The following is a 22,949-nucleotide window of genomic DNA, read 5'->3' as shown; positions in this document are numbered from 1 at the left end:
AAATCGTCATCCGAGACAACGCCGCGGGTGGTGTTGAGAGTGCGGTGTGGAGTCATTGTTAGTGGAACATCTCCAAATAATACTAGACTGGGCAACTTTTCGTACTGTTTCTGATCATGGAGCTCTAACAGGAGATCACCACTTGCCAGCCTTGATACCTTGTAGCCTGGACCAAGGACATCAGTTAAGGACTTAGAAACTAGAAAAGGGGAAATGTTTCGTACTTGTTTATCGGATTTTTCTTAGTGGATGACATGGTAACGGGGGAAGTTTGGTCTTTGACGTCCAAGGAACTGGAAAACATCATCGGTGCGCCCTCTTTTGTGAGGGCGATCAGGAAGCGGAGTGAAAGAGGTTGCCATAAAGGGATTGAATTTTCGGCAATAACGCCAGCCACCCACCGTGGAGTCCTACAAGGGGACGCTGCAGGGACTGTAAGAACAGGTCCTGCAAACGCCAGCTGTACGTGATCACTATAACCAAATATGAGATAACCTAGGTTGGCTATTCACACAAGGTTAACCCTTGCTGCCTGGAAAATTTGGAAGTAAGCGGAAGGAAGGAGAAGACAGGAAAGATGAAAAGTGAGAGAAAGTCGAAGGCTGGAGGAAGAGAGAGACAGGAAAAGGCAACTACCGATTTCCCCAGGGTGGGTCAGTCCGGGGGTGCCGTCTACGTGAAGCAGAGGCCAAAGAGGTGTGTTGCCTCCGCCGGGGGGCCTTAAAGGTCCGAGCACCCGGCATCGGCTCAACCTCCAGGATCCCCCTTTCCCCGGACAGGGCTAAGCCGCGCACGGCTACACGCGGGAGGGTCCAACCCTCACGTGCTCGGGTCCGTGGTGTCGCAACGCACCAAACGCCTGCTGACGCAGACGCCCCTGCGGGGTTGAGGTCCATCGACAAGTATTCATTGATGCAGAGTCGATACAATGCGTCGTCTATCCGTGGGAAGGGGAATACGTACTTCTTCGTGATCTTGTTGAGTCGATAATAATCGACGCAGAAACATAGGGTTCCGTCTTTTTTCTTCATCAAGACTACAGGAGATACCCACGGGCTTTTCGACGGCTGGATGATGTCGCGCAGCATTTCGTCGACTTGATGCCTAATAGCTTCAGGTTCTCGCGTCGAAACTCGGTAAGGGCTCTGGCGGAGTGGTCGAGCGCACTCTTCAGTTATTATGCGATGCTTTGCGACTGATGTTTGTCGAATCCTCCATGTCCTCGGAAAGCAGTCTTTCTATCGTCGGAGCAGATTTCTGAGGTGTTGCTGCTTAATCATGGGGCGACTTGCATTTATGTCTAAGTATGGTTCGGGAACTATAGCCGTCGGGGTAGATGAGGCCAGGGTCCGCGAGGACAAACGCATTGCTGGTTTCCACAATTTCCTTGATGTACGCGATCGTCGTGCCCTTGTTGATGTGCTTGAACTCCTGGCTGAAGTTGGTTAGCATTACTTCCGCTTTCCCTCCTTGGAGTTCAGCGATGCCTCTTGCGACGCAAATTTCACGGTCGAACAGTAGACGTTGGTCGCCCTCGATGACACCTATGTCCGCGGGTGTTCCGGTGCCCACGGAAATAATTATGCTGGAGCGAGGCGGGATGCTCAGTTGATCTTCGAGCACACTCAAGGCGTGGTGACTACGACAGCTCTCCGGCGGTATCGCTTGATCTTCCGACAGCGTTATTGACTTCGACTTCAAGTCGATGATTGCGCCGTGTTGGTTCAGGAAGCGCATGCCAAGAATGACATCTTGTGAACACTGTTGGAGGGTAACGAAGGTGGCAGGGTAGGTCCGGTCATGAACTAATTCTTGCGGTGCAGATTCCCGTCGGCGTTATTAGGTGTCCTCCATCGGTCCGAATTTGGGGGCCTTCCGACAAATTAACTTTCTTCAACTTGGCGGCAAAGCTCCACTCATGACGGAGTGGTCGGCTCCTGTGTTTACTAGTGCGGTGACTGCGTGGTAGTCGAGCAACACGTCGAGGTCGGTGGCTCTTTGTTTTGCTTTGCAGTTAAGTGTTGGCGTCGGATCACGGCTGCGTCACTTAGACGCGTGGCTGGTAAGTCGCCTCGTCAGGTCCTTGGTCGGTGCATTTTTTGCTTCCAGGCTTCGTCGGGATGGCGGCATTTCTTTATGTCGTCTAGATAGTATCTTCGGCGTCTTCATCGTCGGCGGAGGATCGTCATTTAGACGAACCGCAACCGCATCTCCATCGGTTTCTGGTTTTAGTTTTCGAGATATGGGCTGACGGACCGGCCACGGGCTGGGCCAGTGTACGGTTGGTGCTGCGGCTACAGGTAACGGCATGGTGATGGTGAACGGGATGGTCGTCGAGGGCTCCACTGAGTGGTGGCCAGGTAATCGGCGACGTCACGTGGGTGCTCACCCTGTTGAGGGCGCGGCTCGTTGACAGCGAACCCTCGTAGTCCCATCTCGTGGTAGACATCGGTGGTAGATGTGGCCTGCTTCCCCGCAATGGTAGCAGAGGGGCGTTGGTTGGGTGCGTGCCAAATGTCAGCCTTCCTCACGTAGCTGCGATGGACGACGGGTGGGTGTGCTGGCGGCGGCGGCGCTGAATGACGTAATCGCGGCTTTACATGGCCTTGGCGCGGTCGCGGAGGGGTACCTTGACGGCGGGCGACGGCGGCGTAGGTCATCGCTTCCGGCTGGGGCTGCCATCATTGTGGTTGCACCTCAGGAACTACAAGCGATCGCTGAACCTCTTTCACGATTTCGGTGACTGACGCCACTTGAGGCTGCGACCTTGGGTACAACTTCTGCGGGTCTTCCCGTGCGACTGCTCTGATAGTCTAGCGCAGATCGTCGGTGGCCAGTGATTGAACTCCGGTGTAGTTTGTAGAGTTTGTGCGGCGGTTGAATTGGCGGTGCCACATTTCGAGCGTCTTCTCGATGCTGGTGGCCTCGCGAAGAAACTCGTCGACGGTCTTCGGTGGGCTTCGTATCATTCCGGCGAGAAGTTCTTTCACACGATGCATGAGTAGGCGGACTTTCTTCTCTTCAAACATTTCCGGGTCGGCGTGGCGGAATAGGCGGCTCATTTCATCTGTAAAAATCGCGGTGGTCTCGTTAGGCAGCTGCACTCGGGTTTCTAGTAGTGCTGGGGCTCATTCCCGGCGTACGACGCTAGTGAATGTCTGCAGGAAGCCGCTTCGGAACAGGTCCCACGTCGTTAAGGTGGCTTCTCGGTTCTCGAACCAAGTCCTGGTGGCTTCTTCCAATGCGAAAAAGACATGTCGCAGTTTATCGGTGCTGTTCCAGCTGTTACATGAAGCGACCATCTCATATGTCTGAAGCCAGCTTTCCGGGTCCTCGAATGTTGAATCGCGGAACGTGGGAGGCTCCCTGGGCTGCTGCAGTGCGATGGGGCTGTTGGGGCTGCCATTAGGGTTGACTTGGCGACGATCTTTCTGGTCGTCTCAGGCAAAAGTCCGTGCCCCGGGGGCAGTCCTTGCAGCCTGCGGCTACCTTGCTGGCTCTTGGAGACGTTGGTGTTGTCTTCCGCGTTCAGTCTTGGGTCACGGCTTTGCGAGAGCGTCCGGTACATGAATGCAAAGCACCACCACCAGATGTCATGTGCTAGTGGCGGTAAAGAACACAGTAGTAATACTGTGAAAGACTAAACCAACTTTTATTGGGCGAACCTGTGCCCATAAAAACAGGCTACACTTAAAGTACAACGATAGTGGCCAACACAGTCGGCGATCGTCGAAATATGATCAGTGGGTCAGGCGCGTCGGCTTTTATACATCAGTCATCTATGGTTCCAGAGTGATCGCTGGTGCCCGCATGTTTTCCAGAAAGGCCTACACCATTCGCGTCACGCGATGAAATCAGATTACACAAGGTTCGGTAACAACAGAGAGCGGATAGAACCATCGATAACTTTCGAGAAACTTCTGACACATGCAGGCGCGTCCTACACTGTGCGATAACATTTGTTAGGCGGCGAAACGCGGTCACCCGATAAAGATAAACAACTAGACGTGTCAAGATGAAAAACAACCTGTAATAGGATGGATAGGTGGACTAGTCCGTAATGCATTATCAGAAAACTTAGAGCGCAAGAAAGACACTGGATGCAGAAAAGGAAAGTGTGGTGTGTGTGCCTTTTCTCCGTGTAGCTTCTTTCTTGAGCTCTAAGTTTTCTAATAACAAAATGTGACGCACCTGCAAACCAATTGTGATGGAACGTTTTATAGATGTGTTTACCGTGTTCCTACTTTCTTTTGTCCATGTCTCTCATTTTATTTCCTATTTTCTTTCCTATATCCGGCTCTTCTCTTCCCTACTCCCGAAAGAGTAGGCAGGCGTTGCGCCCCTCTTTGTGGCAGTTGTCAGCTTGCTCCCTCCCTGTTTCCTTTGTGTGCTTGTAGGTTTCCGTATTTAGTAATAATAATAATAATAATAATAATAATAATAATAATAATAATGGAAATATTTAACGCAGAAAACACCGCCATTTTGCAAATTCGGAGAATTTATTTATTGTTGAACAGCAATTGAAGTTTCCTATTATGCATACAAGTAGCATTCTTTCACTACGAAGCTTAGTAAGAAAAGAACTAAGTGCATGACACTTGAATCAGCGAACCTTTAGAGCTTTGGCCACAAGAATGATACATCGAGACAGCCATTAAACATATTCATAATTAAATGCGGAAATTTCTACCACGAAAGAATTTTAATAAAAGTATAGACAGCACCAAAGAATGAATTATATTTATCTCTTTAAACATAAATACTTTGAATTTAATGCTACAAGGATCGTTAATACCCGCTGTGCTAGTGAGTGTCAGCATCACTTTGCCACTAAGCCTCAGTTGTGGGTCATGTCGTGCTACAATCATCGGCATTAACTTCCCAGGTAGCCTCTGTACAGCGGCAAACGTCGCAAGGCACGTAAATGTTCACGCAGACAGGGCGGCAATACATGTTAACACACGTGGGTTGCGTACATGCACCACTGCACCGTTCGGGACTTGAGATCTCTCGGTGTGTTGACTGCTGGCGGCCGGCGCGAGATCCTAAGTCCCCAGATATGGCCTTTGTTTGCAGTGACACTTTTTTTTGCGTAGCTTAAGAGTAGTGCAAAGTAAGATACGGACCCGAAGGACAAGACGGGCATTTGAAATAAAATAAGCTTGAATGATGAATCAACTAGCCCTACAGCATGTATACAGTCAATAAATACATTGGGTTAAAAGAAGCTAAGATTAGGCAAGAAAAGTTTGTTGCATACTGCGGATCGTGCCAAATTGAGGTTCCATTATATTGAGCTTGAACTGTATCTCATGTTAGAAGAATGGCTAAAAACACTTTTCATCAATAAAAAAAAGAATATTTTTTAGGAAAACACGTTCAGAGCAGGTATGACAAGTAGGCAATTAACACTAAGGTGGGCAGAGGCACACACCTGCTACCATGCTCTCAGACACCTGCTGGCTGAAGGAGGCAGACCGAAGGAACCGGCTCATCATAGAATCTGGAAGGATGCTTGGGTCAGTCAGGGCCTCAATCTTCATAGCAGTCAGCTCTTCCATGAAAGACTCAAAAAGCGAGATCATCTCGTATGGCAGGTCAGGAGGAAGTAGGACTCCAACAAAAGCCCCTGCGCAGAAACCAATGGACGCAAACAATTTTATATGCACTCTCTGCCCCTTGTATAGTCTGTTCCAACAAAAATGGAAGTCATAAAGAAGTTATAGTGTAAATAATTATAATTTATCAACGATAGAGGTACGCAGCTTCAACCAATGAAGATACTTGGACTTTAACATAAATTTTGGCTACATTTACTACAGACTCATTGATGCGAAGTCTGTGTCAACAAATATCAGTGTGACTCACACCGATATAGTTTATCACATGAGTGGGTTTTCAAGTACATATACTTGAACATGAGCAGAGGAAGTTGCCAATGAAAGTATATGAACAAAGCACCTGTAAAGCTTTCCTACACGTATAACAGTGGATGCAACTAGAAATGAACTCAAAACAGCTATCTAATAGCTGGAAAAATTTTCAAACGAAACCTCTTATAAGTGTTTTTCATGTGCATTTTATGATTCAATGTCCTGATGTAACATCCCAATTATCCAACACTCGGTCAAGTCAAAACTGGCCAAAAACTTATAAGCTTATCCAGCCGATACCTGAAGAAGTATTGATAAAAGTACATGGCGGGAAGAAAGCTTATGAAATTTGGTTCAGTTGACAGAAATTATACGACATTTCATTTTCTGCAATTGCAAATGAACAGTAGTGGGAGTAACAGTTAAATAATAGCCTTTCAATATGTATTTTTCCGCAGAACGAAATTGAGATACAACGTATCAACATCCTTCTTATTTGTAAGAGCACTGTCGTGCAGGTGCACAGCCAGAAGTCCCATGGTATTTCCTTTGTCAAAGCAACTGCAATTTGTGGCTGCAACAGTCTGCGGCCAAAAGCAGCTTTTTACGACAATAAAAAGCTGAAGGCTACTAGAAAATCTGGTACACCAGTCAGCACCACTCTGTCAACAAAGGCTGAATGTAGGGCTAGTTGCACCATACTGGAAGGATTTTTTATTGCTGCAAGCATGTAACTTCAGAATGAAGATAGTATGTGCATGAACAGACAAAAAGCTTTTTAACAGGTTTCATTTTTACGATGTAACAATAAATATAAACCTTTGGGGCAAAGAAAAAAATTGGGAGGGGGGGAACAGAAGACACACACAGAAAACATATACAAGACAAGATAAACTGCACTAGAAACAGTTACCACAGAGCACACCCGGAATGTCTAAGTGCATAACTTGTGCTAACATTTAATTAGCAGATGACCACAGGGAGCCATGTGAAACTTTAATCAACTCAATCTTCCTCCAGCTCTGCACAACCAAAAGAACGCTGACACATTTTCCAAGCGGTCTCTATTGTCAAGTTACATCTTTGCAGCACTAAAAAATTCTTTACCTGTCCCGGTGATGCAGGTGCGCTGAGTACTACTAGAAAACCATGCAAGGTTGGCTAGAAATTTCTTACCAGATTCTTTCAAAGGTGCATCAATGTTGGGAAAGAGATAGGCTCCATAGCCTGACCTCAGGACCCGGAACTGCTTCGGAACCAAAGGGTAAATCCATGTGCCCACTTGTAGCCGCGGAAGTGGGGCTTTATCATCAGCAAATATGGCATCCTGTCTGCCCAGCAAGCGGTACACATGGAGATCTGTGGACTCAGGTGGTTCCTCAACTCCTCCTCCACCGGAGACATAGAAAATCTGGAGGGGACATGAATTGGGAACAAAGCTAATATAAAAATAAAATTTTACTTTGGCTAAACTGGTTATAAGGATTAGTACATACTATTGAAGCAAACCTCGCAAGCCTGCAGGATTGGCAATGGCCTAGTTTTCTTGACTTGCGAGGTCCAAGTATGACAGTATATATACTACAAATACGAGTCTCCTCAGGACTAAGAGAGAAGTGGCCAAAAAAAGCGCACAAGTGACGATCATCCAAAACAATTTGCATAGAAAAATACAGCACAAGAACATTAAGAACTAGTATCCTGCATTGCAAGATGCTACTAGCAAAACACCAAAGAAAGCTCTTGAAGGCTTATGTTTCCCCACCAAAACATTTGCTAGCTCCAGTCCGGTCTCACACTGTTTCTAAGATATGTGGATAATAATTAAATCTGTCTAGATTGTTCGCTTTTTCACGTATTTACTGTGTACAGTTCATGTAACCCATAAATTTTGATTATCTTAAAAGGGTGTGAACGCGAACTCGTGGTGTGCGTTCATGGCAGAAAAACAGCGCTAAAAACATGGACAGAAGGAAGAACACGGGACAAACGCGGACTGCCAACGATTGCTTTATTGTGCGAGAACAAATATATAGCTTCAAGAGGAAGGGGGAAATGGGGGAGGGAAAAGGGGGGTGTCAACATACCAGTCGCGCATGGGTCTGACGATGAAAACTAACATAAACTTAATGATTAGTCAAGTAGATAGTACCTGCATTTCTTGTCGGTGAGGACGAGTGAAGGAAAGCTGACACATAACGGACTTCTGCGCATCATCGTGAAGGTTTGAAAAATTTCACGTGCTCGATTGTTTCGATATCGGTGCAGAACTTCAATGTATTGAAGTACTGGCTCGCACCCAAGAATGGGAGCAATCTCGCTATCCACTGCACTAATTGCGGGTGCAAGCCGGTACTTGCAGACATTGAAGTTCTACGCCGATATCGAAACGATCGAGCACGTAAAATTTTTAAATCATCACGATGGTGCGCAAAGGCCCGTTATGCGTCAGCTCCCCTTCATTCGTCCACACCGACAAGGAAGACAGGTACTATCTACTTGACTAATCATTACGTTTGTTAGTTTTACCTTCAACCCAATGCGCGACAGGTATGTTGGTATCCCCCCTTTGTTTCCGTCCCCACTCCCCCTCCCTTTTCTAGCTAAATATTTTTGTACGCACAACAAAGCAATCGCTGGCAGTAAGCACTCACCCTGTGTTCTTCCTTCTGTCTGTGCTTTTAGAGCTGTTTCCCATCATGTCTCATTACCTAGTATCAATACTGATTATTAAGTGTCAAACGTTATTTGCAGGTCCCCTTCTTTCATAAACGGGAAACTGCAGATATGGAATAAGCCAATCAATAACAATAAATAAAACAAAACATGCCACTTAACTGTTCTAGTTTTGTTATGACCACCTCGGCATGTGAGCCGATGCATCAAGGCACATTGTGGAAAAGGAACATTGTGTGTTGTTACCTCATAATTGAACAAAGGGTACTTATGAGGCGATTGAATGTACCCTAAATCTAGAATCCGCTTTCATGACGATGTCATCAATAAATGTGCAACTGAAATTAAATTCAATGTTTCCATTCAGTTGTATGGGGTATATTACGCAAGTTCTTTTTTTCCTTTAAAGATTTATAAATTTGGCTACGTTTAGGCAATATCACCATAGTAGTTATGTTAGGCGACATCAGCAGCACTGATAGTTGGGCGAGTTGGTAAGACCTCATAGTAAAATATTTAGCGCGCACAATTGACCAGGACAGAGTGAAGGGGGACACACGAGCGCTTACACCACACATCAGCTATTCAAAGGGACACCAAAGTCAAATATTATGCCAAGGTAAGCAATTTACTGCTCCAAAATGTCCTTACTACGAGACATGAATATGGGACTGCGGCTTGCACCTTACATATTTCAAACTTCTTGCCTGCGATACTTGCACACGGCCTCTCAATTATAGTAGAAAAAAGAAAAACTTCGGTTCAATAAAAAATATGAATTTACTGAAGGGTGGCTCTGAGTTTCACCTACCGCTTCCAATTGTTAACCAACTTTTTATTGTGATAGCAATTATATTGGCACTCTAGGCAAAGTTTTGCCATCAGCGTTTCCATGATGTTTTGTATATATTTAGATCTAGTGTGCCGTACGTTTATTCGTACCCTGTATGCAAGGTAAATGCTAAAATATTCAACCGCAGCAATTTCTCATAAAACGTATTGTTCTGTTGATTGGATTATTCCCGAGAAGATTTTTAGAATGCCAGTACAACAAGAAAGGTAGCTACACATTTTATTCACAGCGCGTGAACATTAGGGCTCACAATCTAAAAGTTGCATGTCCGCACTGGCACCTGTCTTTACAGGCAGCTTAGTGGCGCCTGTGCGATACAATTACAAGCCCTACACGGTGTGCTAAAGGTTTGAAGGGTGCAAGAAATCTTGGCACACGCCGCGTATAGTTGGAACAACATCCGAGAGGTTCAAGCGCAGTACCAAACCTTGCTATTGCTATGCTTGAAATAAAAATTGTTTTTTAGGAATTCAATGTTCGAAAATGCCTATTTGTCCAATTCAGACAAACCTTTCACACAATCTGGTACTGCATCACCCGCTGTTCAAACACTGAGTCCCTGGTAGACGCCACGCTGATACTCAGTGAACAATATGCAATAGGTTGTAAATGTGATTCGAGCACGTATGGTTCCATCTGGGAAAGACAAGCCCTTCGTCGTTCCACTTTTCATCGTGTCCTGGTGGACGCCTTGCAGATAGAAAGTGTCACAGGCTTCGGTTCGTTGGGCATTTCGTTGAAAGGAAGCTTTAGCTTGCGCCCAACCCCAATCCCAAGCAAAACTGGCCGAGTGCCGACCATAGGGCGATGCTGAGCAGGTTGCTGGGAGCCGATCATGTTGACATGAGCGGCCTCGGCCGCAAAAAAGGCCCTCCTATGTTGACGACCACGCCGGCACTGGCTTGGCCACGAATGCTGGCCCAGGCGCGTAGGGTTGCGTAATGCCGAGCGCGAAAGTTTTGGCTGGCCGCAGACGTCGGCTTCACGCTGGCCTGACGCTGCTGGCCGATCATACAGGGTGCCCTCCTCCCGCCGGCGCAGACTGTTCATCTACAAGTGGTGGTGGTAGTTGAAAAAGCACCCATTTCTGCTACGACCAAGCACATGTGGCGCGGCGCCTGGGAGGCGGGGGTTGGGGAGCGGAAGAATGAAAAAAAAAAACGGGTCGCCTAAGCCATCTGTGACACTCGACTCAAGCAGAATTCACGAGGAAGAAACCCGCAAGAGGCGGGCGCATAGATGGTGAATTTATTTTCTCTTCGGTTTAACTTATTTTCTCTTCTATCCACCGCTTCAGGCAGGACGGGAAAGAGGGGGACCGGGGAGACCTTTGGTGGGAAAAAGCGTTCCGTGGCTGCTTGACCGGTGCAGCTTCGCACAATTTCTATGGCGCTGCACTTGTTCGCGAGAAATGGGCATTTCAAGCGTGCGAATTTTCTCCGCCTACAGACCTCCACATCTACACGTAAGCCCCACGTCTTATTTACGCTATTAGGGCCTATCTTTTGTAGAGTAGATTTGGCAGGAGTGCTTGCAAGTACCGTTTCGGCTGCATTTCTTTGTTTCAAGAGCTCGTCTGCGCTTTTTCAATCTGTTGAAATCGACATGTTAACAGCGCGGCCTAAATGCGACGCCTGATGGGATCTGTAGCTGCATTTACTGCCCGAGAGTTCGCATGCCAAAGCTTGTCGTGGAAGCGTATTAAGTCGTGGAAGTACTATGCATTGTGATGTGTACGGAGCATCGATGTGTGCATACAGTGCCCCTAGCGTACAATATATATACCATTCGCACGATGCAATTATACGATGCGGTCCTGGTGACCCGAGTAAAATAATTTGAAGAAAGGCGAATGTTGCCCTGCTCACGTCAGTTTTTTGCGATGCTTATTTGAAGGCTAAATAACAGACTGCATGTGCGAGATTATTTAGTGTTTGTCGCGAAATATCACGGATTTGTCAGATCATGTTTCCAAGTACAATGCTTAAAGGGTTATTTAGGGGCAACGAAGCATCTGGTCCAATGTTCAGCACTCAAACAATAAAAATGAATGCCTCTTTCGTAAAGAGCGATGGTTGAATGCGAAGCTTTCCCCCAATGCAACCTGAACCGAAGTCGAAGTCCAAGGTCAACGACCACGCAACGAAACCAAAAAAATGCAGAGTTATCCGATGCTATGCATATATTGAGCCGTTTGTTACACGCACACACATTTTCACGGCCGACTGTACACCTGCAGAGTATTGCCTTGTGATCGCTGTGGTAGACGGTCAGAGGTTCTGCCATTGTAACATGACGCAGTCTGCTTGCAAACGTGAGAACAGTGCGGGAACGGTGTCGCGTTGTGGGTCCTGTAGCGTCTTCAGTTTCAACGAGTAGCGATCTAGCATGAAACTCAATCCATTTGCCGTGCTCTTTCGCCACATCGATGTTACAGTCAGCGCACACGAGGATCGGCGTACTATGTGGCTTCGAGGTCTTCATCGTTTCGGCCAGGAATGTTTCCGCGTCACTTCGAGGCGTGTTCGGTCTGATGTACATGCAAGTAGACGATCGCAAGACTAGTAGGCATCTCCACTGCACAAGCGTCTCCCACATGGCTTGTGCATGCCGTAGACGATACACGGGATTGGACTTATACGGGCACGATCGCGCTCGCGCTTACGTTCTCGTACGGCAGCCTCTTCGTCTGCCGTGCAATACAGATATTTACAGTTCGTTTGGCTAGCGTGGCGTTCAACCACCCCTCATTAAGAAAGGGCTTCGATTTTTTTTCCCGATCCTAAGACGAGCCCGTGTTCACGCGGACTTGCTGTCTCCGATAAGCAGGGAAGCTCAGTTGATCGCGACAGGGCTGGTGTCATGCCTAGCAGAGGTAACTTGCACTTCCAGTGAACTTTGTGCGCATGCGCTACTCTTGCTGAGCTAGTCGCTTCGCGCCGTTATCAGGCACTGACCGGCCGGCCAGTCGACGCTGGCGGGGTACTGCGAATGGCAACTGTAGTGTTCCACGTGGATGTGTAAGTTGGCTTTCCTGCAGTGCGATTTCGGCACTCGTGGACGAATCAGTGAAACGTAGAAAGCTTCGTAGAAGGATCGACATTTGGGCGAGTTGATACTGGCTGAACATCTTGAAGGGGCAGCGCAAGATGACGAATGACTTCGCTTTAATAGTTATATGCATTAAATTATGGGGTTTAACATGCCAAAACCACTTTGATTATGAGGCACGCCGTAGTGGAAGACTCCGGAAATTTCGAGCACCTGGGGTTCTTTACCGTGCACCTAAATCTCAGTACACGGGTGTTTTCGCATTTCGCCCCCATCGAAAATGTGGCCGCCGCGGCTGGGATTCAATCCCGCGACCTCGTGCTCAGCAGCCCAACACCATAGCCACTGAGCAACCACAGCGGGTTAGTTATATACCTCCCATTTCAATGACTTACATTGTGCTTTATTTCAGATGCCCGGACGGAAATAGTCAAGTGATCAAGCAGTCAAGTGACCTGACTGCACAGTTATCTGGTGAATGGGCTCATGCAACTGAGGGAAGGACATTTCCAAGTGCTTATACAAGACTGTCATTGATGAATTCATATTGCCGCGACGCCATCTGTGCCCAACCACGCTGACGACGAGGACGACGACCTCGTGGGTGCAAGCGAGCGTGCTAGAGAAGAAGAAGCGAACACTGAACGCTTGTTCTAATTGTCAAGATTAAAATAACGCTCTCCACTCTTGTCTCAAGTGAGCCGTGACACTGGTGGACGTGCTGGGTATCGCATCATCACCTCATGATAGGGACGACTCCTGCGAGTAGCCCTGCGTCCAGCCCTTCCAGACATCATCCACGCGTCGAGACACCTGTGCACCGTGCAAGCCGCCGCCTGCAAGGTCTGTGCCCGGAATTCGGTCCCTTGCAACGAACTTCGTCAGCGACCTCAATGACTCAGGAAATGGCGATTGCAAGTCCAACACAGGTGACTATCCAAAACAATCTAGTCCCCTCAAGCTTCCACGGTGACACGTACGAAGACGCCGAAGACTGGCTGGACCAGTACGAACGCGTAGCTAAGGTCAATCAGTGGCGTCCGGACCAGAAGCTATCTGATGTGTACTTCGCTCTTGAAGGTAGCGCAAGGACGTGGTTCCAAAACCGCGAGGCACATTTGACAACGTGGGACGAATTTTGCCGTCGGCTACTTGACACCTTCGGAAGCACTGATCGCCGAGATAATGCACAACGACTTCTCGAGTTGCGCATTCAGAAGCCCAATGAAAGTGTCTCCATGTTTGCCGAGGACATGTCTCGTTTGTTTCGTCGCGCGGATCCCAACATGCCGGATTCGAAGAAGCTGAGCCATCTCATGCGCGGCGTCAAAGAACAGCTATTCGCTGGTCTCGTGCGCAACCCGCCTACAACAGTGGAAGAATTCATTAAGGAAGCCACAGCAATCGAGCGGGCGCTCCAGCAGCGTTGTCGGCAATACGAACGCCTGACTAACGATGCGCCTGCAGGAGCCGCAGTACTGACAGCGACAGACGAGACCTCGCTGCGTCAACTCATAAGAGACATTGTGCGCGAGGAGATTGCGAAGCAAACTGTGACACCGAAGGAGTTTACTGTCGCTTCGGTCGCTGAAGTTGTTCGCCAAGAAATTCGGCAAGCACTAGCACCTCCTGAGCCGCTCCCTGAACTGAGTCCCGAGCCGCGCTTCGAGCCACGCGCATATAGCTACGCAGACACTGTCCGTCGCCCGCTTTCCACCATGCCGGTACAGCAGTACCACCAGCGGCCACCTATTGCTGCCTGGGCACAGCGGGAACATTTCAGGCGACCCCAGCCTCGCAGGACCGACGTATGGCGCACTGCTGATCGCCGACCATTGTGTTTTCACTGTGGCGAACCAGGGCACATTTATCGTTTTTGCCCTCATCGCCAGCGTGGCATCCAGGAAATGTCACCTGCCACTCCGCGCCAGTTTCCAGAGAGACATCCACGCTTCGACGACAGTGTCAGTCAGGAACAAGGCAGCTCAGCTAATCTGCGGTCGCGCTCGCCGTCTCCATTACGTTATTCTTCGCCGAACCGTCGCAGTTTCGCCGACGTGATACGAGGCCGCTCTCCAAGCCCACGGCGGGGAAACTGAAATCAGCGACCTCCGGGGGGAAGGTTGCAAGTCGTCGAACCGCCGAAAATCCCCCATTATTACTAAGAAACGAGCACAGCAACCCGGAGAAACGAGACGCCGACGAATTTGTAAGTGCCGACCTACTCTTAACAATTGATGGGCACGACGTGACAGCTTTAGTTGATACTGGTGCAGACTTTTCGATAATGAGTGAGCAGTTGGCAGACCGGCTTAAGAAAGTCAGAATGCAATGGACGGGCCCTTATATCCGAAATGCCGGGGGCCAGATAATGGTACCTACAGGAAAATGTACTGCACGGCTCCAGATAGGAAATACAGCTTTTGTCGCCACTTTTATGATTTTAAAAGAGTGCTGCAGATCACTCATCCTTGGAATGGACTTCTTGCGGGAGTACGGCGCCGTGGTTAACATACGGGACGGCGAGATAACCTTGTCAACTAGTACAGACACGAGCCAAGACGAAGAGCGCCGACGTACATCGTTACGTGTCGCCGACGACGACGTCTGCATACCACCACTATCATGCAGTCTTGTCTCCGTAAGTTGCGGAGAACAGTTTGACAAGGACGGTGTAGCCGAACAACTAACTGCACTTCTGTTCCATCAAGGTATTGCCATCGCTCGGGGTATCGTCAGCCTAATCGGCGGTCGCACAGAGGTACTACTGACAAATTTTACCAATGAACGCCGGCACATCAGTAAAGGCACCGCTGTGGCGTACTTTGACGAAATGGACCACGTTCAACACTGCTTTGCTGTACAACAGGAATCAACCACCGATACGATGCCATCTATACCAGTCGTCGACGTTGACCCAGGTTTAGCGCCGCAACAGAAACAAGGGCTCAGAGAACTGATTGACCATTTTAAAGACTGCTTCTCTACAACGTCCCGAGTGCGTCAAACACCACTGACGAAACACCGCATCATTACAGAGGAAACAGCAATACCCATCCGACAGCATCCGTATCGCGTGGCTGAGAAAGAGCGTGAAGCAATACAGCAGCAAGTCAAGAAAATGCTGGACGATGATGTTATCCAGCCGTCGAAAAGCCCTTGGGCATCGCCCGTGGTACTCGTTAAGAAGGATGGCAGCCTGAGGTTTTGTATCGACTATCGCAAGCTCAATCGGGTCACGAAAAAAGATGTGTATCCCTTACCACGCATCGACGATTCCCTCGACAGGCTACGGCATGCACGTTACTTCTCATCGATGGACTTAAAAAGTGGATACTGGCAAATAGAGGTCGATGAGCGGGATCGCGAAAAGACTGCGTTTGTGACGCCTGATGGGCTCTATGAATTCAAAGTTCTTCCTTTTGGTTTGTGCTCCGCCCCAGCCACGTTCCAAAGACTAATGGATACTGTTCTCTCAGGCCTTAAGTGGAAGACTTGCTTAGTGTACCTAGACGATGTGATTGTTTATTCTGCCACATTTGATGAACATCTCAGTCGGCTACGGTCAGTTCTTCAAGCCATACGGTCCGCTGGGCTTACCTTAAAACCTGAAAAGTGCCACTTTGGCTATCAAGAACTACAGTTTTTGGGCCACATTGTAAGTCACACAGGCGTCAGACCTGATCCTGAGAAAATCGCAGCCGTCGCAAAGTTTTCAAGGCCTACGGACAAGAAGGCAGTCAGACGCTTCCTGGGCCTATGCTCATATTACCGGCGATTTATTGCGGGCTTTGCACGCATCGCCTCACCGCTCACCTGCCTAACCAGAGAAGATGTCCCGTTTATGTGGGGCGAGGAACAGGAGGCGGCATTTAACGAGTTGCGGCACCGTCTACAAACTCCGCCTGTTCTTGCCCACTTTGACGTGGATGCGCCGACAATGATCCATACCGACGCCAGCAATGTGGGTCTAGGTGCCGTCCTTGTTCAGCGGCAAGACGGCGCTGAGCGAGTCATCGCTTACGCGAGTAGAACACTGTCACGTGCCGAGTCGAACTACTCCACCACAAAGAAGGAATGCTTGGCTGTAGTATGGGCCATTACGAAGTTCCGCCCGTACATATATGGCCGCCCATTTCAAGTCATAAGTGACCATCATTCTCTCTGTTGGTTGACCAACATGAAAGATCCATCTGCACGTTTGGCACGCTGGAGCCTACGGCTTCAAGAGTACGACATGACAGTGGTCTATAAATCGGGAAGACAGCACTTAGACGCCGACTGCCTTTCCAGATCACCGATCGAGTCGTCAGGCCGAGATGATGACGAATCCGCAGGCTTTTTAGGAGTTGTTAGTGCAGCTACCATCTCTCAACAACAGCAAGATGACCACGAGCTCGCTTCACTAATTGATTTCTTAGAAGGCCGCACCACAAACAAGCCCAGATTGTTCTCAAGGAACTTGTCATCATTCTGCATGCGCAACAGTGTTCTTTTTAAGAGGAACTTCTCTTCAACAGGGAAGAGATATCTACTGGTCATCCCTAAAACTCTCCGCAGTGAAATCTTGCAGGCCTGTCACGATGAAGCTACGTCGGGCCACCTAGGCTACACAAGAACATTAGCACGGATCAAAGAGAAATACTACTGGCCACGGCTCGCAACACACGTGAAGCACTACGTTCGAACGTGCCTTGACTGTCAGCGACGAAAAGTGCCACCTACGAAACCTGCCGGACTATTACATCCCGTTCAAGTGCCGGAAACACCGTTTGCACAAATTGGGATGGACCTTTTGGGCCCATTCCCGATATCAACTGCAGGAAATAAGTGGATCATAGTTGCGACAGATTACCTTACGCGTTATGCAGAAACCAAAGCACTTCCGAGCAGCACAGCAGCCGAAGCCGCGCAGTTCTTCATCGAAAACGTCGTCCTTAGGCACGGTGCTCCAGCGGTCATCGTAACCGACAGGGGAACCACATTCACGGCTGAACTTTTGCGAACTGTACTCACGCTCAGTGGCACAGCACACAGAAGGACGACAGCATATCACCCGCAAAGCAATGGACTTACGGAGCGCCTCAACAAGACTCTTGCAGACATGTTGTGCATGTATGTCGATGTGGAACACAAGAACTGGGACCAAATTTTACCCTATGTAACGTTTGCTTACAATACGGCTCGGCAAGAAACAACAAGAATGACGCCATTCAGACTCCTCCACGGTCGAGAAGTGACTACAATGCTAGATGCTATGCTTCCTCATGATTCCAGCGATTCCGAGAATGACGCCGCAGATTTTACAGAGCGCGCCGAAGAAGCAAGACAGCTCGCACGCGTTCGCATAACTAGCCAGCAAGACCGTGATGCGCGACGTTACAATCAACGCCATCGATGCGTCGTCTACCAGCCCGGCCAAAGAGTCTGGGTTTGGGCTCCAGTGCGCCGCCGAGGCCTCGCGGAGAAACTTCTGCGCCGATACTTCGGACCGTACAAGGTTCTACGACGCCTTAGCGACGTCAACTATGAAGTCATTCCTGACAGCCAATCCTGCTCGCGGCGCCGTCAGGACCTGCCTGAGACTGTGCACGTGGTGCGCATGAAACCTTATTTGGCTGAATGACATGGACACTTGCTGGTGGGCTGGACACCGGGTGCTACCCGCCAAGCATCGGGACGATGCTCCTTCTGAAGGGGGGCAAATGCCGCGACGCCATCTGTGCCCAACCACGCTGACGACGAGGACGACGACCTCGTGGGTGCAAGCGAGCGTGCTAGAGAAGAAGAAGCGAACACTGAACGCTTGTTCTAATTGTCAAGATTAAAATAACGCTCTCCACTCTTGTCTCAAGTGAGCCGTGACAATATTGTATGTTTGACCCAACCACTAATCTACTAAGTTTTCCTGTTTCTGTTCTACTTCTTATCTCGAAGAAGAAGAAACTTTATTAATGAATGGTCCGGCAGTTTTTTGTTCTGGTGGCCTCAGGTGGCGGCTCGAAGTCCTTGGACTCGGGCGGCATCTTCGGCTTGCCGGACGGCCCAGAGCTGGCCTGTCACCTCTGAACTTTTGAGAGCCGCCTCCCAGTGGCTATGCCGCTATCACATGCAATACAATGCAGCTCTTGAAGTGTGCAGAAAGGCGCGCTCGTAACGATGACCTGTTACAATACGCCCCCCCCCCCCCCCCCCACACACACACCCCGCCCCCTGACACGTCGTGCTGCTTTGCTTGTCGACGTTTGAATTTGGTGACGCGGGTAGCTTCATCGTTCCTTAACCTGTTCATTAAAAGGTAGTGAGTTACGACCGCCAGGTAATTGTTTACTTTAGTTCTCTTCGTGGGACTGCGCTGATCGACAGGCTTGGCGTCCGGACAATAGGGCCGGCACTCTACACCTAAGGCTTTCGTCGGCCTCCAAATAATGTGTGCTGTGCAGGGGCACGATTTCGGAAACCCATACGGGGCTGATTTTTTCCAGCATCGCTTTTCGCGCTGAAAGCTCGACACGCCCATCAAGTCGAATGACGGGGCATTTGAATATGCAGCTGTAACGCCAGGCCGCCAAAACAAATTTCGCGCCTTTGGGAACAAGATGACGACCCTTTTGCTTTTAACGAATATGGCGTCACGTTCTTTTTTTTCTTTTTTTTCACCGGAACTGTTCCCTCCACATACACATGGCGCTAAGCCCCATGAACCACCGATGAACGGCCATGTTTTGAACGTATGGGCTCCTAAGGAAGCTTCGCTACCAGGTATATTTACCTCGGCTATGGTGTTAGGCTGCTAAGCACGACGTCCCGGGATCGAGTCCCGGCCACGGCGGCTGCATTTCGATGGTGGCGATTTAGGGGCACGTTGAAGAACCCCAGGTGGTCCAATTTATTCCGCAGTTCCCCCACTACGACTTGCCTCATTATCAGATCGTTGTTTTGGCACGCAAAATCCCATAATTATTTTTCATAGCTATTTTCTTGCTGCAATGCGAATATATGCAATGCGCGATGGAAATAATTAGGACACCAACAGATTTCGTTGACTGACTTCCTATATCTCGAAATTGGCTCCGGTTACAAAATTGGCTCCAACTTAATGGGTGCTGCATGTCGACGGGCTCTAATTCAGCCATATAATATGCCCTAAAGTTATTAATGAGAAAGATAATTAGCTCGATAATTTCGATAAAATGCTCCTGCACTCGCGACTTATCCAGAATGTAGTGTCCACCATGCAGTTAAGGTAAGCCAGTTGAAGAAGCTGAATATCCCTGTATCTGCGACAAGGGGCCTTTAAAAAAATCTACATAAGAAGCTCAAAGCGAAAAGAAAATTGCGATAACCAAGACGCAGGACCAGGAGGAAGCGTCTACACGCTACGGTCGGGCACTGGGAGCAACCTGGCTTAGCACGCGAAAGAGTGTAGCTGCTGCATGCCGTCGTTTCACCGTACTAGCGTCATCGACAGGGGGAAGTCAAAGCACGAGCGCCCACCGCTTGAAGCGTTTCATATCGAAATGAACGAGCGGACTTGCATAAGCGACCCATCTGTGCTTATCAGAGAAAGAGGGGCGTTTTTTATCGAGGTTTCTTTGACATCTTCAACGTGTCTCAATGGTCTCTTCTGCATGTGCGTTTGCGCAGGAAAAGCAGCGTTTAAACAGGTTCGATGTTTCAGTAAATCAGTTGCAAGTCCGGCGGCTGTGTGTGTGTGCCTCGTTCTGGTCCTGCGTCTTAGTCTTCGCTGTTCTTTTTTTTTCGCTTTTAAGATGAACCAATTGGTCCAGCAATTCACGCTCATAAGAAGCAGCACCCGGTATACGTGTCTGAAAGAAAAAAGAAAAAGAAACTAAGCATGAATACCGGCAATGGAATGCTGGATGCGGACAAGCCGTGATGTTGCCGTCGTGCGGAAGTCGCCGGCCCATGTGTCGGCCAAACGTGGCCACGATGATATAACCAACACCACCTAGATAGCACAAGGCGTGTGCACTCCTATCCATGACGTCATGCTACCTGGCCCGACTGCCACAGAATCTAATGGGGATGCTCTCGAGTGAGCAACAGTGACTTTGACGTCGCCGCTTTCGTCACGCCAGCCTTGGCAATAGAAATTTCGGGCCAAGTAGCATGACGTCATGGAGCGTAGTGAACAGGCCTTGTGCTATCTAGGTGGTGTTGATATAACCCGCGGTGATGACGTCGGCCCGGTGCCGTCTGCCGACCGCCTGCCGGTGGTCGGCAAACGGACCGGCCATTTGCAATGATGAATGAATGCAAAAACCAAGCGCGGCCCGATCCAGATGTGGCCGAGATCGGGCCGTCGGATATATTTAACCGGCCATGGGCGTCGGCCCTATCTTGCGCCGAGCTCTTTTTTATTTTTTTTGCTTGAGATGCCGCTTATGAAGATACATATAAAACGAAGAAACGGTTCTCTGAGATAACCACTGGGCCGATTTTAAAGGCATTTGTTGCATTTCATAGAGAAAGCTTAAGTCCAGTGACTACTGGAACCGGAATTTCGATATAAGACCAATTTTTTACACGGAATTTTCGAAAAAATGGTAATTTTGAAAAAAATAGAAGCACAAAGTTTACAAATTTGTAGCTCTGCAACAACAACAGATATCGCAGTTCTGTAAACGGCATCGGTACAAATTTGTAGCTCTGCAACAACAACAGATATCGCAGTTCTGTAAACGGCATCGGTTAGAGAATCAAGCGAACAAATCTGATGAATGAATTATTATATGAAGTAAATTTGTTGCATTGTTTACTAGGGTATCGCAAAAGCTGCGCTCACAGTTTAGTAGTCTATTCAATAGCCATGTATAACATCAATTTCGTCCGCTTCAGATGTACTATCAGATGCAATTTAAGGAATTGTGATATCCTTTCTTATTGCCGAGTTACAGAGCTGAAAGCTTCATAATTTTGTTTTCTGAAAATTTGTGATTTTCAACATTTTCTCATTAATATTGCTGACCTAAATAAAAAATCTACTGCGAACAGTCACTATATTTTAAGTTTTCATTTAAATGCGAGAAGCCTAATCAAATTTGATGCGGTGGTTGCCGAGTAAAATTGTTTATCCTTCCCTATGTATTCAGATACGAGTCCCCGGGGCCGGAGCGAAAGCTTCCTCTTAATTCGTGCTTGCAGTCAAAGCCACAGCCTTCATTTCAAACGCCCGTTTCGAACCGAAACCCAGCGAGAGCGATTTTGTGCGCGACGGCTTTGAGCGACGAAACGGGCCGTCGCACGAACAGGTCACTCGTTCTTGTCGCTCGGTCGCTCCGTTCTGGAAAGCCAGAATTTGTCACTCGTTGCCCGGAAGTGCTATGAGCGACTAGCCAATAGCGCGAAGCCGGAACTGGGTGTAGTACATCAGTCAAGTGCTATCGACTGCTGCACGGAATGAGCAAACGACTAAATTTTGATGCATGCAAGAATAAGAACCTATTGCAAGACCTTCAGAAACTTTTTTTTATGCTGCTCTTTACAGTAAAGCCCATCAACTTCAATCATTAAAGCACGTGTCACGCCAGTTTCGGCGTGTGTTTGCTTCCCTCATGCCGGCAACATCCAGAAGACGTCGCTCAAAGTCGTCGCCCGCATGCATGGGGTGCGACTTGTAAGCGACGACGAGCGAACGCGACAGCCATCTCCGTCGCGCGCAATATCGCTTGCACGGGGTTTACAGCACATCCTACCTGAACACCAGACTCGATGCAGAAGAGCTCCTCCCTTCGCGGTGGGCGGCCAGCACCCGCACTCGCCACTTCGTTGCAGGTCGACGGCTTGCCGGCGCACAGCGGTGCGCCGCCGGCTGCTTCGACGGCTGCGAGCCGCATCTCCCGCTGCATAGTGCGCGCCTGCTGCCACTCCGGACCACAGGGAAAGAACAACCAACAAGAAGGGACACTCGGTGAAAACTGGCAGCAGGAAATACGTCACTCTAGTATTAAAGCTTCCGTTAGCTGCCGCCAGCATCGGTAAAGAGAGTTCGAAGTGAAGTTAACAGACAGTGTCTTTGCTTTTAATTTTATTCTTTCCCGCTTAAACTAAATAGCTCTTCGCATAAATGAAGTTAGACTTAGCGACCCATTTTATTCTTTTGCGTTACCTGCCAATAAGCTAACGGCACGCGACACGCGCCAGATGCATGCGCCAGGTGCCAGACTGGCCAGACACGCCACCGAAGCGAGCGGGGCCGGCTGCTCATGTTACGTTCGCCTGTTGTGCGCTCGGCGAACCGTCTCTCTCTTCATTTCTTTTTTGTTTATGTATAGCCTGGTTTGGCTCCCAGCGTATTCTTGCGTTCCTTCTGCACTTCAACACAGCACCGCTGCACTACTGGGCTACGGCAACCTGAGAAACTTCGTCTGACAGCCTGCGACGCATTTCAAGCAATTTTGGCTTTGACTGCACGGAATCGAGACTCGTGATGCAGTTTGCGAAAAACTGCTCGGCCGTCCTGGAGCAGT

The 22,949-nt window shown here is 48.8% G+C and overlaps 1 protein-coding gene across 2 annotated transcripts in view; it reads right to left on the bottom strand.

Annotated features, from left to right (window-relative positions):
• Positions 1–22,406, bottom strand: part of LOC139053725 (spartin-like) — a 33,702-nt gene extending 11,296 nt beyond the window's left edge. Inside the window, exons 1-3 of one of the 2 annotated variants that reach the window (XM_070530520.1) lie at positions 22,176–22,406; positions 7,053–7,287; positions 5,438–5,632 (exon numbers count right to left, since the gene is read on the bottom strand). In XM_070530520.1, the coding sequence (XP_070386621.1) occupies positions 5,438–5,632; positions 7,053–7,287; positions 22,176–22,328 (583 nt within the window). In that variant the 5' untranslated portion in view covers positions 22,329–22,406. Of the gene's footprint in view, positions 1–5,437; positions 5,633–7,052; positions 7,316–20,322; positions 20,403–22,175 lie in introns of those variants that run through there. The other variant, XM_070530519.1, reaches the window with a different exon arrangement.
• Positions 22,407–22,949: the final 543 nt, after the last annotated feature.

This window comes from Dermacentor albipictus, unplaced genomic scaffold (genome assembly GCF_038994185.2).
Source record: "Dermacentor albipictus isolate Rhodes 1998 colony unplaced genomic scaffold, USDA_Dalb.pri_finalv2 scaffold_171, whole genome shotgun sequence".
Taxonomy (NCBI): Eukaryota; Metazoa; Arthropoda; class Arachnida; order Ixodida; family Ixodidae; genus Dermacentor; species Dermacentor albipictus.
The sequence above is the reverse complement of the archived record's forward strand: the minus strand, read 5'-3'. Positions and strand labels throughout refer to the sequence as shown.